The following is a 15,259-nucleotide window of genomic DNA, read 5'->3' as shown; positions in this document are numbered from 1 at the left end:
AAACAATCAAACAAACAAAAATTCAGTTCTTCTTGCGTAGAGGGGAAATCCACCTTTCTGTCACAGGATTTGGTGGGATGTGGGGAGTGTTTCTGGGTTTTCATCCCTCTGCTCACACTGGGGTGGGGGTATGCACTTGTGCTGTGGGGCAGGAGGACAGCTCTGCTCAGTCCAGCACGCTGCTCAGGTACCTCACTCCTGAGCCGCCTGTCTCATGTCCCCTCACTAATTGTGAATTCTGGAGAGCATCTGCCCTGCTTGGCAGGTGTTTTATGAAAATATCTGTCCTGCACAAACAATACTTGCTACAGTTTATCTTGGTAATTGGAATTTTCCTCCCTGCTGGGACTTGATAGCTGGTTTTTTTTTTTTCCCCTCTTCATTTGTTGGTTGGTATCAAATTTTTTGCTTTGCTGATCTAATGGCTTTTTGGTGTCGCTTGGGTTTTAGTCAGTGGTCAGCAAATGTCCTTGTTTGTAACAGGGATTGGCAAGTGTATAAATTATTTAAAATAAAGACAGGTTCTGAAACTGGTGAGCAAAAGGCGGCTGTCTCTTTAAAGAGTGCAGTTTGATCAGAGCATCAGCCCCATCCCCTGAGGACAAAGGCAATTTTGATTTGTGGGGCCCAGGAGTCCCTCACTTACCAGGATTCGTCACCGCTCGTGCATGTGTAAACCTGCAAAATGCTCTTTTGTGTGGAATAAATCTTGGGCTGTACGATTAAACGTGGCCCTTCATAAAGTCACGGCGGCGAGTCCCCACTGCAGAGCAAGCTCGCTGTCCAGACAGGGCAGAATTATTTCCCGTCTAGCTGGCTTTTTATTTTTTTCAGTAAATAAGCACCCATCAGTGTTGATGGCTCCTCGGAGCCCCCAAGAGCGCTGCTGCCTCCTCAGCTCTCCCGGCTGTGCCCCGTTGCCGTGGGGCTGACCCGGGGGCTGCGGGCGCTCCCGGCGCTGAGGAAGAGGAGCAGTTCCCCCGTGCTGCTGCCCGGAGCAGCTCCCTGTCTCCCGAGTCCAGCAGATTCCATTATTGCCGATCGATGCCGCCGCCATGCGGGAGGAGGGGGGAGGGAGGGGTGGGAGCTTCCTATTCACGGATTGATCAACCTGCCCTGCATGAACAGATTCCTTGCAAGGAAGGCTGGGATGCTGGGATAATAGCTGGAGCAGGAAGGGGCTTGTAAACAGGGGAATGCAGGCTCGTCAGTAGTGGGGAGGGGATTGAAATTGCCTCTGAGCTTGCTGGTTTTTCTTCTGGCATAAAGCACAATACCTGAGCCTTCAAACAAAGCCAACACTGTGAGGAGTGGTAGGGCTGTATTGCACTTAGCCCATGAGCTATTGTGCTGACTTATTTGAGCTTCTTCAGCACTGATATATTTCTACTTTTTACTTAAGTTGATTCTGTCATTACCTGCTGCCTCTTCTGGATTTTGAGACCTCAGTTTGCCCTGCTCCCCTTTTTTGCCTTTTTTCTGTTGCTGCTTGGACTGAAACCTGACACAAAGGGACAAGTACAGATCCCAGTTGCTGCTCCCACCCATGCCTGCTGTGTCAGATGTAGGGTTGAGAGAACAGGGCAGGATCACGCTCTCATGTTTGTCAGTGTAGACAATAACTGGAGTACTGGAATCCCAAGACCATCAGCTCCTCCCCATCCTTCCTGCCCTGCTTCGTTCACTTACTGTGTTCTGTATGGAAAAGTTTTCTGGCTGGAGAATAAGTCTTCTTTCTCCTGGGCATGTGGCCGAATGGCTGGATAGCAGCACGGAAGATGAGAAAAGCCTTCTCTCGTTCCTTGGTACGGTAGGGTACAAACTGTATTTTTTGGGTTTTAACACTTTACTGGGAAGCCTTTACTACTTTGGTGCTTAATTTCTATAGTCTTTCAGTTACCTGACCTTATTTCTTTTTAAGAGCTTTTAGGTGGTGTGCAGTGTTAATTAACCTTGGTTCCAGCCTGTTTGGAACAGTTACAAACACACTGGACAAAGGTTACCTTGTAGGTGGGCACGTGCCCTGCAGCACATGAACTAAACTGGACTAAGCAGTGTACTGCTCTGGTTTTCTTCCCTGTGCCGTTCGATGAGCTGGTCACTGGCTTCAGTCCACTTCATCTCATTCCTGTCAGCTTGCCTGACTCCTGAACTGTGTGGTGGTTGCAAGATAAATCAGGGGAGACTGCTCAAAGTTCCTCTTCTTGAGAGAAAAGTGCGGATGCGTTTAGAATAAAAATTCCCAAGTGGTGTCTTAACTCTGGGACCGCGTTTAGGGTGCACTGATACCTCTTGGACGTTTGCAGTACATTGGGTCTTTTCCCGTGTCCATAACAATAATTCTTCCTGCTCAGGGACGAGAAGTGCTGAGGCTCGGAGCAGCCTTTCTGGGCCTTGGAGAGGAACAGGCAGGAGCTGTTGAGCTTCGGTGCGTTGGAGAGCCAGTGAGGCTATCCCAAAGGATTGCTTTTTAGAGAATGCCTCTATTCACAGCCCTTCTACAGGCAGTAAAAAGATTGGTTTGGAAAGCTGTGGCTCAAGGCTGTTGTTTAATAATGAGGACAATAAATATTGATATCATACTAATGTGTGTTTAAGTCATAAGCCTCTAAACAAATTAGGCTGCAGGAACAAGTTACCATGCGTCAGCTGATCAGCGTTAATTGTCTGTGTGCAATCTCTGCAGCAAACACAAGGTAATTTGAATTAGCAGGGGCAGTCCAAGATCATTAGGAACTAACGAGGACATCAGCATCTCCAGGTCATGGGCAGTAGCTCCTTGTCTCTGCTTTTGTGTTGGCACAGTTGTCCGGGCAATTTGTTTGGCTGCGTGTGGAGTCAACCATTAAGGGAGGTTTTAGAGGCTGCTGTGTGAGGAGGTCAAAAAGGGGCAACTATCTCAAATTACGTACAGCCACGCACATCAGGCAGAGGATATGTTGAGCAGTTTAGGGACCTGCATCTCTTCATTTCTGACTTGGTTTGCAGAGCTGGAGGATTTGTTCCTCCGCTTCAAAGCGAATGCATCAGTCTAAGAACAGCTGATGGTGTCCTCTCTCAATGCCGTGTACAGTTTCCTCCAAACTTTCAGGGAAAATAAATCACGGGAGTTTATACTTGAAACCCCAAAATTGTTCTCTCCCGTGGTATCTGTGCCCTTTCTTCCAGCCTCCTCTAGTATTCATCTTCTTCGCTGTTTAGGTCTTCTCTTTCAGACTGTAAAGTCGTTCAGGAATCAATGACTTAAGTATCTTTTAAGTGACTTAGTGTGTCATTTAGGTTGCTTGCTATGCACCTTCTATACTGGGCACTAATTCAATTACACCTTTTTATTATGCCAGCACAATGCAAGTGTCTAACACCAACAGAATTGCCTGTCTGTAAATTAAAAATCTTTTATGGTTACCTGGATCATCTTCCAAGACTTACCTGATCGACTCAATCCCTAGTAAAGCACAGAATCTTCTTTTCAAACCCCTGCTAATGGACTGGGAGAGTTTTTGATCGTAGTTTGTATCTAGCAGTTGTTTGATGCTGGAGTTCTACAGCCAGTGAGCTGTGCAGGGTTCCCTTTGTATTTCCCTTTCCAGGCTTGGCAGCTTTTGTGCACTTCAGTGTCCTGAAACTTGGTTGCATTCGCTCTGATGTATCTTCTTGTGATTTTTTTCCCTGTCTGGTTGCCTTGATAAATGTGGAAAAGCTATCTCTGTGAATTTCCATTTTTTCCTCTAAGTTATACCTTGCAGGATTTGCATAATGTATTTAAGTCAGAACACAAACTTGGACTTCAAGACTAAAAACAGATTAGGGGAGTTTGAGTTTGCTTTTACCTTAGGCTTCTTGTACAGGCATTTAATGAAATTTTTATGACAGTCTGTGAGTTGGGCCTAAGTCTGAATCCTCCCTAAGTGAGCAAAATGAGAGAGAATGCTTACTGCAATATAAAACATTAACACTTCTATTTATTTTGATATGAGGCTCCCTATTTCACTAGGTAGTACCCATCTGAAAAATGCTGTTCAGACACTTCTTCCTCTTCTTGTTCTTTCTCCTGTACCTGCAAACAGTTCCTACCTGGCATGGCTGTCCCGCAAAGCTGGGAGGTTTGTTTAGTGTCTGCTTCTCCCACCTGCAGGGAAAGCTCTTCGCAGTGGAAATACAAATTTCCACCACAGCAAGGCTTTCAAGTGGCCACAGCACCCAGCAATAGGAAATTTAGGTCAACCCCCAGAGGTCTGTGGTGACCAGAGGTCGCTGAGGCTACACCACTGTGGCAGAGAGGGTTCCCTTCAAAGGAGGGCAACCCTCACCACTACTCCCAGTAGTAAATGGCACCTGGCTTGCACAAACCTGCCTCGTGGCCTACAGAACGAGCTTTGGTGTTGCTGAGGGTAGAGAGTGGTGCAACAGGACGGGAGAGGAGACCTGCCTGCATTGTATCCCTGGGCAATTCCCTTCTCAGAGGCATCTGCCACTGCAGGATAATTGGCTCAGCTAATTTGGAACTGACTGTTGCTATATAGTGTGTAAATACTCGTTTGGGTAAATGCTTACTTACATAAATATTACTGCATATCACCAAGATGTCAGGTGGTAACAGTGACCCGTTGGGATGTTTACAACTCATTTGTTTGGTGGTACAGTGGAAGGTGTCCCTGCCTGGATGATCTTTAAGGCCCATTCCCTCTCAAACCCTTGTAAGGTTCTGCAATTCTGCAAATTACTTGTTGAAGGTTGAAACGGGGAATATCTGTCAGGTGGGGTCTTTTTTTCCCTTTTGCCTTTTTTTTTTCTTTTCCTCCCAGAAAGAGAAGGGTTTCAGATTGTTTTGATGGATAAACAATGTGATTTATCTGTAGCCTTGGTCCCTGAGAGTGAGCAGTGCAGAAAGCAGTTGTAATTTAATACTAAGCTGATGAGAGGTGCATTGATTTTTACCGCAGGTGAAGATTACACAAGAGTAGCCCCAAGCATTACTAGTGGAGCAGGGGAGGGAACTGTCTAATTTTTTGCCTGGTGGTGACAGTATAGATTTCTTTCACAAGACTCAGCAAAAATACTGTTCTACAGGCGCCATAGAAAGTTGCTTCAGCTTTTGATTTCCAGTTAACATATCCTGACAATTTTGCTATATCTGGGTCTTCCTTTTCCTAGGGACTAAGCGTGTCTATTTGCTTTTGTTTTTCAGAAGGAGAAGGGAGGGGAAGCTAGTTTTTATTTTTAGTTCACTGCAGGCAGCACCTAGTGAATATTTCATTTTCCCTCTCCCATTTGGTACACTTCTGTGACGGTGTGAGAAAAAAAGAAACTCATTCTACTGATGAAATGTCAACATTTTATTTGTAGAAAACTTGGATTGCTGCTGGGTGGATGTTGGGGGTGAGAGGGAAGGCAAGGGGAGCCCGACACGTTCCTTGTGGTAGCTTTTCAACTCCATTCAGTTGAAAGTTAAGCTCTTTCCCGAACTGCCGCTCCTGCGGAACGTGTGGTGGGATATAGTGGGGAATTTGGGCTGGTGTTTTCATTTATGACTCAGCAAAGTTAACAGACTGTTTTAAATTACCGGAGCGGCTTTGATGTGATTTCCTGCGCGTGAGAAGCGGAGGAAGCCAAACCTGTGACGTTACTCGTTACTATTCAGTGTAACATAAAAGGTGCTCTCTCTAGCCCTGTTCCAGTGGAATATATCACTCCCATTTGCCTTCATGGCATGGACATGGGAATGGCAGGGAATGGCAGAGGCAGTTCTTTAAATCCCACCTGACGCAGCTCTCCGGGCAGAGCGGCACTCGGAGGTGCTGCAGAAAATAAAGTTTCCCTTCATCCAGGCCAGGCAGGCAGCCGGTGGCACCAAAGTGCATCGTCAGGTAAAACCGGCGGCACCGCAAAGGCTCCTGAGCTGGTGGGACTGACTCAAAACCCTCGGCCCTGGCCCTGCTCCAAGTGCTTTGCTCTCCAAAGGTGCCCCGATGGGGACTTACCCTCCCGCTCTGGAGCAGGTGATGCTGTAGCAGAACGCGGCCGGTGCTGCTCCAGAGGAGGAGGGCTCTCCCCACAGGGGCATCTCAGTCGCGGCTCCCGCGGGCTCTGGCGGGCCGGGATGTGCTCGCTCGGTGCCAGCAGGGCTCGGGCGGGCCGGGATGTGCTCGCTCGGTGCCAGCAGGGCTCGGGCATCGCCCTCGCGGCCGGCTGTGCCCTGCCCGTCCCCCAGGGGCACGCAGCGCGCTGTGTCGGGCTCTGTCTGCCCGCTTCACGAGGCTGCTCTCCCTCCCAGCTGCCCTTTCCTCAGGCAGGCTGAGGGGCTCCGTGTCAGCAGTTTGCTTTTTTAAAAAGATAAATATCTACCGAGTGAGACACTAATACTGCAGGGTCCAGATTGCTTCGCCTCTCCTCCGCTATGCTCCATTTTGTCGGTCTCCAAGCATCCATGGGAGAGACGTATTATAACTCTGCTGAAATCAAAATCCGGTATGCAAAGACATCACAAGTAATGTTATCCCTGAAGAAGGCTTCTCTCCTTTTTTTTCCTCCGGCTCTTTGGAGGAAAACGCCGCTCTCGTGGCACCAGCTGGCTGTCTCTCTCCATAAACCTTGTTTTTTGCTGCTGTGAATCAGGATATGCAGGGGAAATTTCGGTAGCGGAGGGAAGCCGGCAGTTGGGCGTCTGTTAATAGCCTGAAAGTAACTAATGAGGATGTGCAGCCGGAGCGATTGATTGAGGAGCTGCAGTCCTGTGTGCTGCTGCTGCGCTCGCTGGCTCCCGGGGAAGGGAGGGCGGACGGAGACACCCGGGTCCCCTCCGCTGGAAGTCACGGATCCCCAGGGCCAGGCGGCCAGCGATGGAAGTTTAAGCGGCATCTGGCTCTTGAAAGGAGAACGGCAGGAGTCAAAATGTCACTGCCTGGAGTCACGGCTTGCTCCTTTTCTCTAAGACTCAGAAGATAACAATGGACTTTCTGCTAGGAAGTGATTTTTTCCCTCCCCGTGTTGGGGGGTGCTTCGTGAAGCTGGATTCCTTAAAGTCTGGCAATTGAGCTGGAGATGGGCAGCACTTGTGATAAAGGTATCTGGATGCATACATATGCATATCTAGCTCTATATAAAGATGCATATATGTGTGTTTGTGGAGAGATTTTCAATGCTGTCTGTACTTCATTATGCTGTTATTCCAGTATTTGTACTAGTCAAAGACATCAGTACAGCTTTTATGAGTATTTGTGCTCATCAGATCAGTCTGCATGGATTTAAGATGCCAAAGTCGTGTCTTAGTAAGGTCATACTGCCAGAATGAGGAGAAGGTGACCTATTTTTTTTTTATCTGCAGAGATATATATGTCATATTACCCGGGCACTTATAAGTCTTCTGCTGGTTACATGCTCTGAGCAAGTAGTGTGATCATACACGACCGAACTTTGACCTTTGCCGAATTACGTTCAGCTGGGAGTAAAACTGAGCTTCCCTGGGTCTTGATTGTAGTTACCTGTTAATTACTGCACTGCTTACGTAAAAAAAATTAAATTTGAATTAAAAATAGATTTAAGTTTTCTGAATACTGTCTCTCAAACAGTAACAGAATATTAAGTATGTCTGGGTGTTGATCTTTACCAGCACTTTTTATTTTAAACTCCCACAGTCAAGTCAGATTCACAACCTTGAATCTGCCGGTGAAAATGCCATTGCAGGTTAATAAGTGAATAATAGATAGGTAAATAGGTGGGTTAATTCAGCAGTTTAGTAATGCACTTGAAACTTGCCTGAGGCTTCTGTCTTACAGAGCACAAAACCTGACTATTCCCCACCCCTGGGCACCCATTCACCACCTTCTTCTTCTCTTCCTCAGAGGTCCCAGCAGAGAGATCTCCTCGCAGACGGAGCATCTCGGGGACCAGCACCTCTGAGAAACCCAACTCCATGGATGTTCCGAACACTTCTCCTTTCAGAGTGCCAGTAAGTGTGCCTGCCCTGCAAAGGGCCATTTGTCTCATCGGATGGGAGGAGGAGATTAAAATATCACAGTGTACAGCCAGGCTGGGGCAGCCTGTGGGGAAGAGGAATATTTGGTTCATATTTCCAGTGGACCAAGAGGTTTTGCTATCAAGTGTCATATATTATCAATAAGATGCCTGGTAGATCCCTAACTTGCTCCTTTTTGTTGCCTTGATCTAAAGTTGCAGATAGAGAAACGTCAGTGTTAATGTGGACAGCGACCTATATAAATACTTTTGAAGTCGCCTCCAGGGATTGCATTCCATATTCAATCTTGACAAGGAAACAAGTTCCTTTAGGTCGATAGTAGCATGTTATTTTTTCCTCTTGCCAGCGAAGTACATGGAAAATTGAAATGGTTTTATAGTTTATTCAGTTTATGAGATTTCTGCAGGTGTGTTAATTCCGCTTTAGCTCTTTGGGTTTTCTCCTGAGTTTGGTTGGCTGTGAGTCTGTGGGAGAATGGTTCAGCTGCAGCCTGGATTTTGCTTGGGTCGGTCTTTGGTCGGTGTATCCAGGAGCACAAAGGCATTTCTCTTACTAGACTGAGGACTTCAAGTTAAAATGAGGTGCTCAGTAATTTTTAACAATATTTGTTCATGTTTTAAAATATCTAACTTGAATATTGCAAATGTTTTCATGCCCTTCTTTACTTTTGGCAAGTAATCTGCCTACTTTGAAATAAATCTTGCATCGTGTCATTTTAAAAATAAAATTTAAAAACAGCCAAAAGATTTAATGAGAGTTACTTAAATTATTCAAGGACTAAGGTTGGTCAGAGTGTGTAGAATTCATGGTGTTTAAAGCAGCCTGTGAACCTGTGGTGTGTTGGAATGGAGAAGGGGACTGAGGAAGCAGTGAGTACGCTGGGTATCCTTACTTGGTCCCTTTTCAGAGTCACAGAGTAACACAGATTGGAAGGGACTAGGCAATCTCCAGAGGTGCTTTCCCACCTCAGCTGTTCTGTGTTCCATGAGCAATCCTCTGTCACTTCAGAGATCTGTTCTCTGGATGGTACTTGGGGAAAAAAGGGCCTTGTTCTAGTTGTATGTGAAGTTGATACAGGAATATTCTGTTATGTCAAGTTCTGAGATTTTGATACTGAGCCCACGATCCGCAGAGTTGCAGGAAGATTTCTGAACTCTGAGAGCCTTCAAAGGTTTTATCCGTGTCTTCATTTAGAAGAAATTCTCTGTTTTCTTTGCCTTTATCAATAAGAAATAGCCCAGGCCTTTAGATGTGTACGTGCATTGTAGTGGCCTTTGTCTAACAGCTGCAAGCTGTGGATCAGAAGTGTTTGATGACTATCTGTATTGTTTATTTTATATGCCTCCTTTTTTCCTCATTTTTGTACCATTCCTTTTAATGATGATCCTGTCTTTTAAGTAGTGTTTTAATGGTTCTCTAACTCTTCTCTAAGAGTTCTCTAATACTTCTTAGCTCCTGCTCCCTTTCAAAACAAGAGCCTTGCAGAAGGTTTCTCGTTTCCCCTGGTTGGTGTGTTGGGCTTTCAGGACTGGCAAATAGGCTCAGGAAGCACTACCTGGCTGCTTTTCTTGGGCATAAACCAGCAGAGAGCTAGAAGCTATTTGTGTCACGTGGAGCTGGGTTCTGCTGCTTTGTCTGCCTGACCACCTGTGCAGCCAGGAGCATAATGCACCCTCCTGTCCCCCTCATGGGGACAAGGCTTCTGGCTTTGGAGGTTTTGTTCTGAGTAACCCATTTATACCCTGTTACTCCTAAGTGGAGGCTGAGGTCACCCTGGTTTAAATCATGGTAGCTTGTGATCTGTTTAAAAGAGCGAGCTGCTGTTAGAAGTCAGCTTGCTTAACAATACAGGTGAGCTCAAGCCAAAACTGCTGAAACCAAGCACGCTGGTAACTTGGTAGATTGGCACACATCTAATAGGTGGCTGAGAAGATGGGGAGGAATCATGTTCCTGCCTCTTTTTGACTGATAATAAGAATTTCCCAGCTCTCAGAAGGAGGAAAGGTGACTTGGGTGCCTCGTGAAAGTCGCAGTCTTGGATCACTGATCTGAGAAGAGCTTCAAGTGAAGGATGCTAAAGGTGCCTGTAATGGCTTCAAATTTGTGTCTGTGAGGTTGTGTCTATTTGACAAGCATTTATTCTACATATAAAGGAGATTATAAGGGATAGAAGGGAACTTGGTTTTTTGTTTTTTCAGGCTTTGTTACCCACAGTGCAGGTCGCAGGGCTACACGCAGCTGCAGCATAGTGCTGTCTCAGTTATTCTTCCCGTGGCCGTGACTCTGTGCCATACCTCGTCTACTCACTGCTTGGATTTCTAGCAGAAAGCAGCTTAAAGCAGGGGACAGCTTAACCTTCTTCCATCCTGATGGAAAATTATGCTGAGACTTTCATAATAAGTTGCTTTTACAGCTTTTTGTCTCTCAGAACAGCTATTTAAAAGCTGTCTTCTCCATAGGACAGTAGCTTCCAGCATGTTCTGTGCAGGTTTTTTCCTTTCAAGCACAGGCAGTGGTACTCCCTCAGAACAAGGCATCTGGTTTTTAATACTGCTAATTGGCATTGCTTTAGCATCTGGAATTTTGATTCATAACAGCATAATTGCCTTTAAGCAAACATTTCCTTGACAATACATTTTTTAAGTAGTCTCTTCAGTGGCAGTGGTCAATGACGGATTTATTTTTAAGGGCTGATGTGTAAAGTTCAGGAAATTTGCCTTTCTACCTCCTGCATGGGCACTGGAGGAAAAGATGTATGTTTAAATTTGCTAGTGTGTGAAAAGCAGAACACATGGACCAGCATGTCCTACGTGTTTGTGAGGGTGGGGAGGCCCCGGCACAGGGTGCCCAGAAAAGCTGTGGGTGCCCCATCCCTGGAAGCGTTCAAACCTGGGTTGGACGGGGCTTGGAGCAAGCTGGGAGAGTGGAAGGTGTCCCTGCCCATGGCATGGAACGAGGTGATCTTAAAGGTCCCTCCCAACCCAAACCATTCTGTGATTCCATGATTCATTCTGGTCATCTCCCACCAAGGGGAGTAAAGGGGATTCTGCTAATGCTGACACTGCACAGCCCATGCAGAAAGAAGTGTGCATACAGAGAGAAGAGCTCTTGGTGCCTGTCCTTTCCTTTTCTTCCCCGTTGCCCCAAATTTTCTTGTCTGCACTCAAAACATTAGTCTCCATCTAGGTTCAGCTGTGTACTCTGATGTTTGACCATTTCCAGGCATGTAGAAAATAATATTGAGAGAGAAGGGAAGGGCACAAAAGGTGGGGAAATGGAGGTGAAGAAATGTGTCTTCTCACATATAGACAGATGTGTGCTGCTTATCCATACGTATATAGGAAAAGTCATGTTTTTAATAATGGATATTATTTGCCTGAACAAATAGGGAGGCAGAGGGAGCTGGCTCCAAGTAGGCACTGTGACGCATAGGTGGGCGAGAAACCAGCTTTTCCCTTCCCACACACACCATGTCCTGGCAGCGCCTCGGCCTCTGTGCATCCCGTTCCCTGCTGTGGCCCTGTGGAGCCCTGGTGGCACTGCTGCAGCCTGACACATTTCCTCATTGCTCTGCCCTTGGAACTGAGGGGCCAGGGTAGATGTGGGGCTATCCACATCCCCGGACCTCCTGCAGCAGCAGGATGGAGAGGAATCTCTAAACCACCCTTCAGACTCTTCACTGCGCTCTCCAGTTTTGGCTCAGAGTTGTTATTATAAATAATATGATTCATCTGTGTCTGCTGGCTAATAGGGAAAGAAAGATGAGAAAGAGGCGAAGAAACAAGTGCAAATGAGACAGGAAAGGCAGAGCACAATCTTTGAAGTAAATAAAAGGATTTTTATAGGAACCCTGATGTAGGATGCTTGCAGATTGCCTTCCTTGGTTTGTTCCTGGCCAATTCTGGTATAATTGGATCTATAGAAGTGCTGTCTGCCTCTTTGCTCTTTAAGAGTACTGCTAAATGGAACAGAAGACAATGCAGCCAGCCCGAGTGAAGGTCAAAGCTTGATGAGATCTCGTGGCTGCCCGGCCTCATCTTTTATGCAGTCAGCAGGATTGTTGCTTCTCCAGAGCACTGCTCCGCTCCCGCCGCGCTGCCAGGGCAGGACAAGTCTGAGCTGTGCTGCCCGTGTGACCCTGTGGCACACAAATACAAATTTTTAATTCTGCATTGGTACCAGTGCAGAGATGGAATTGTTGATTTGCATTAGTGTGAGGCCCTACAGCATCCTCCATGAAAAACTGGCTGTGCTCCAATCTGTCCCCTCAATATGAGATTGACATTTTTCCTTCCACTTTCAACTCTTTTCTTCCTGTGACATGTTTGTTTGGATCTGCTCTAGTTTTTATCACTTGCCTGTGCTGGGATGGCTTAGATATGCTGGCTGTTCCATGAATTCTGTGCCAGAAAGCAGAAACGGGTGAGTGGCTGTCTCCAGGATGCTCACCATGCTTTCATCCATATCTTTATTCTGGGATAGTGCTGTTCATAGGCTCTATAACCTTCACAGTGTCCTGCTGCCACAGCAGATTTGTTCATTGCATCAAACTTCAGTGTTGAGTCAGATGATGGGGATATCCAGGCTCTGACACTCTCTGGTGGACCTCAACAGCAGGAACATTGTTCTCATGTTTGGTGTAAACCTGACTTTATCCAATTCCCTTTATACCTTAGTTAATGTAGGGGAGCTGTGAATGTACATAGCTTCAAATACTGCTCACATTCTAGTTGTCCTTGGCTCAGTAGTATTTAAATATGCACCGACTCATTTTATTCTTCACCTCCAAATCATGACTTAGTCGAGTTATGCAAAGTTTAATTAATGCATCCTCTGCAAAGGAGTCCTTCTGGCCCTTTTATCACTTTTCTTGCTCTTGTGTTTTTAATTCCCTTCAATTGATTCTCCAAGTTCTGGTACTGAAGTTCACAGGAATGTGTGTTACCAGTTTCTAATTGCTCCTAACCCTTTGTGTTATTTCTCTGTCCTCCCTGGCCCTCGCTTCACCTCCTAATTTAATACAGCTCAGTGTAATTAATGTGCTGTTTAACTTTTCTTCCGGATGATTAACAAGGATGTTAAGCAGAAGCAGTCAGGCCACTATCCCCACCACATCCCACTGGACCCTTTCTTCTACCCTGATACCTTATCACTTGTTGTAATTACTCTTCTAGGTATTCCTGCAGCCATTCCTCAGGTTTATGTTACGAGCTTTAACAAAGCTCATGTTTAATAATTTTTGTGCTTAGCGTGCGTGCTGCGTTATCAGAAGGTGTTCTGAAGTGTTGGGCTGCTTAGTGGCTGCCTGCCAGGGAAGGAGCCGGGCTCAGGCAATCATTGCCTGCCCTTCCTGACAGGCTCAGCTGACCTGTTTCTTATCATGTTAATTTTTTATCACCGTCTTTTCAGTGTTCTCCAGACAGACTTTTTACCTTTATTCCTTAATTCCCGGGTAGGCCCTTTAAGGATGCTCTTTCCATCTGCTGTTCCTGCTGTGGGCAGCTCCCACAAGGGCAGCCAGGTGCTGCTCCCAGTTGTGACTGTGCTAAACACCTTGCTGAACTGGGATCTGAAAAGCTGATGTGGCCCTCCTGGCTATCAGGTAGCTCTTGCTTGTTCATGAATTTTTCAGTATAATTCCCAGTGACTTGGAAATTCGACTCCTGTAGGACTTTTGGCTGCACATCGTGCAGAGTGCACGCAATCTTACCATGCATTTTATTAACAGGTGTATCATCAACGTGCCCTTGTTACAGTATCCTCGGCATTTCCTTGGGCTTCTTATTACTGTTCCTAAACTTGTTCCTCCTATTCTGCATCCCTCCTGTGGCTGTAGGCCATTTTTCATTGGAAAGTTGAAATTGTTATCTGGCCAAATCTGCAGTGCTGTCCCATCAGGGGAAAAATATCTTTCCTGATCCTTGCTGTTGATCAGCTTGTGTCCTGAAGCATGATTATTGCTCACTCTTGTTATTTTTAAACCTGACTAATGCAGCTACATATGTTATTCTTCCTTATATAAACACATAATCCTTTTTTAATCTTGCTGAAAAAATTTGTCTGTATAATATCTTGTGGTGGGGAATTGGATGGGCTTGTCTATAGATAGCATTAGGAGAGGTCTCCTGACAATCAGTGAAACGTGCTGCCTCTCGTGTTAAATTGCCCTTTGGTTTTCTTATGTAACAGGGTCCATGAGGAGCTTAGGTAATTTCCATTCTATTTGTTTTATACATCTATAATCCCTTCTTGCCTTTGTTCCTAAAATAAATAGTTGGTCTTTAAAACATATCATTTGTAAATCCCCCTCTTGTCTGCCTTTAATCAGTTTATACTTCTGGAGTTCTGTTTTGTTCTAGTTTTTCTTGCTGAGATGAGAAAATCAGAAGAGTGATGCATTAGTGTGAAAGCTATGGCAGATTTACATAACACCACTCTGCTTTTATTGGGCTTTATCCTCTGTTGGTACATTCAGACATGGTTTTTATTGTTCTGTGCCTGTGCACAAACCACCTCTTCAGTGACATAGTGCCAGGTTTTTGGATGAGTAGATGGTGGAACGTGGCTGTTGTAAGTCCCTGTCTTGTTCTGTATATTGCCTCCAAGGTGTAACTAGGGTTGTTTTCACCTGCTTTTCTCCTGTGTGGTTGAGAGTCTTTTTAAAGGGAGTCACTGCTAATATTTTAATGCTGAGTGTTACTGGGCTCACAAGCAAACTTTACCTCCTCACTAGTTAAATTGGCCTTTTGCTGTTGTTCTGCAAGAAATAGTAAACTTCACCATTTTGCTGCTCATTCCTGGAATATCCTACTAGTTTGATCTTTCCATTTTTACAACCTGGTGTTCTCACCCTGCTTCTTTGCCTCCTGTAGCTTTACAGCATTACTGGCACAGGACAGTGTTTTCACTTGGCTATGACACTACTTTTTTCCTTGATAGCTGCTTGTGAACAGCTTAAGAAATAAAATGCCTCATGACCTCACCACGCACAGTAGCAGGGAGGCAGTTCTGCTGTCGTCCACAGTCGCTTGAGGGTTATCTTTGTACCCATCCAGTCCTTCCCCTCAGAGAGGATGAGTCTCGTCGCTCTGTAAATGAAGTTACCCACCTGGCGTTATTAATAATGCATTGGTGCTCCTCATCAAGAATTACAGATGTTCAGGAGGCTTTGCAAGGCTCAGATGCAGTGTGTTTGTCCCCAGAAAGAATTGGTGTAGGTAACAGCACGGTGTGTAAGATGGACCCTTTTTGTTGCCCGTTTTACCCTAATACCATTGCACGTTA

General features: G+C 45.7%; 1 protein-coding gene across 4 annotated transcripts in view; it reads left to right on the top strand.

The window, feature by feature from the left end:
- The window catches only part of RASAL2 (RAS protein activator like 2), a gene marked incomplete at its 5' end in the record, with an annotated part of 164,192 nt that overhangs the window by 114,046 nt on the left and 34,887 nt on the right, over positions 1-15,259 (top strand). For all 4 annotated transcript variants that reach the window (XM_082287500.1, XM_082287499.1, XM_082287498.1 and 1 more), the window contains one exon: positions 7,842-7,948. In XM_082287500.1, coding sequence (XP_082143626.1) covers positions 7,842-7,948 — 107 coding nt within the window. The remainder of the gene's footprint in view (positions 1-7,841; positions 7,949-15,259) is intronic.

This window comes from Coloeus monedula (genome assembly GCF_965178545.1).
Source record: "Coloeus monedula genome assembly, chromosome: 9".
In the NCBI taxonomy this organism is placed as follows: Eukaryota; Metazoa; Chordata; class Aves; order Passeriformes; family Corvidae; genus Coloeus; species Coloeus monedula.
The sequence above is the reverse complement of the archived record's forward strand: the minus strand, read 5'-3'. Positions and strand labels throughout refer to the sequence as shown.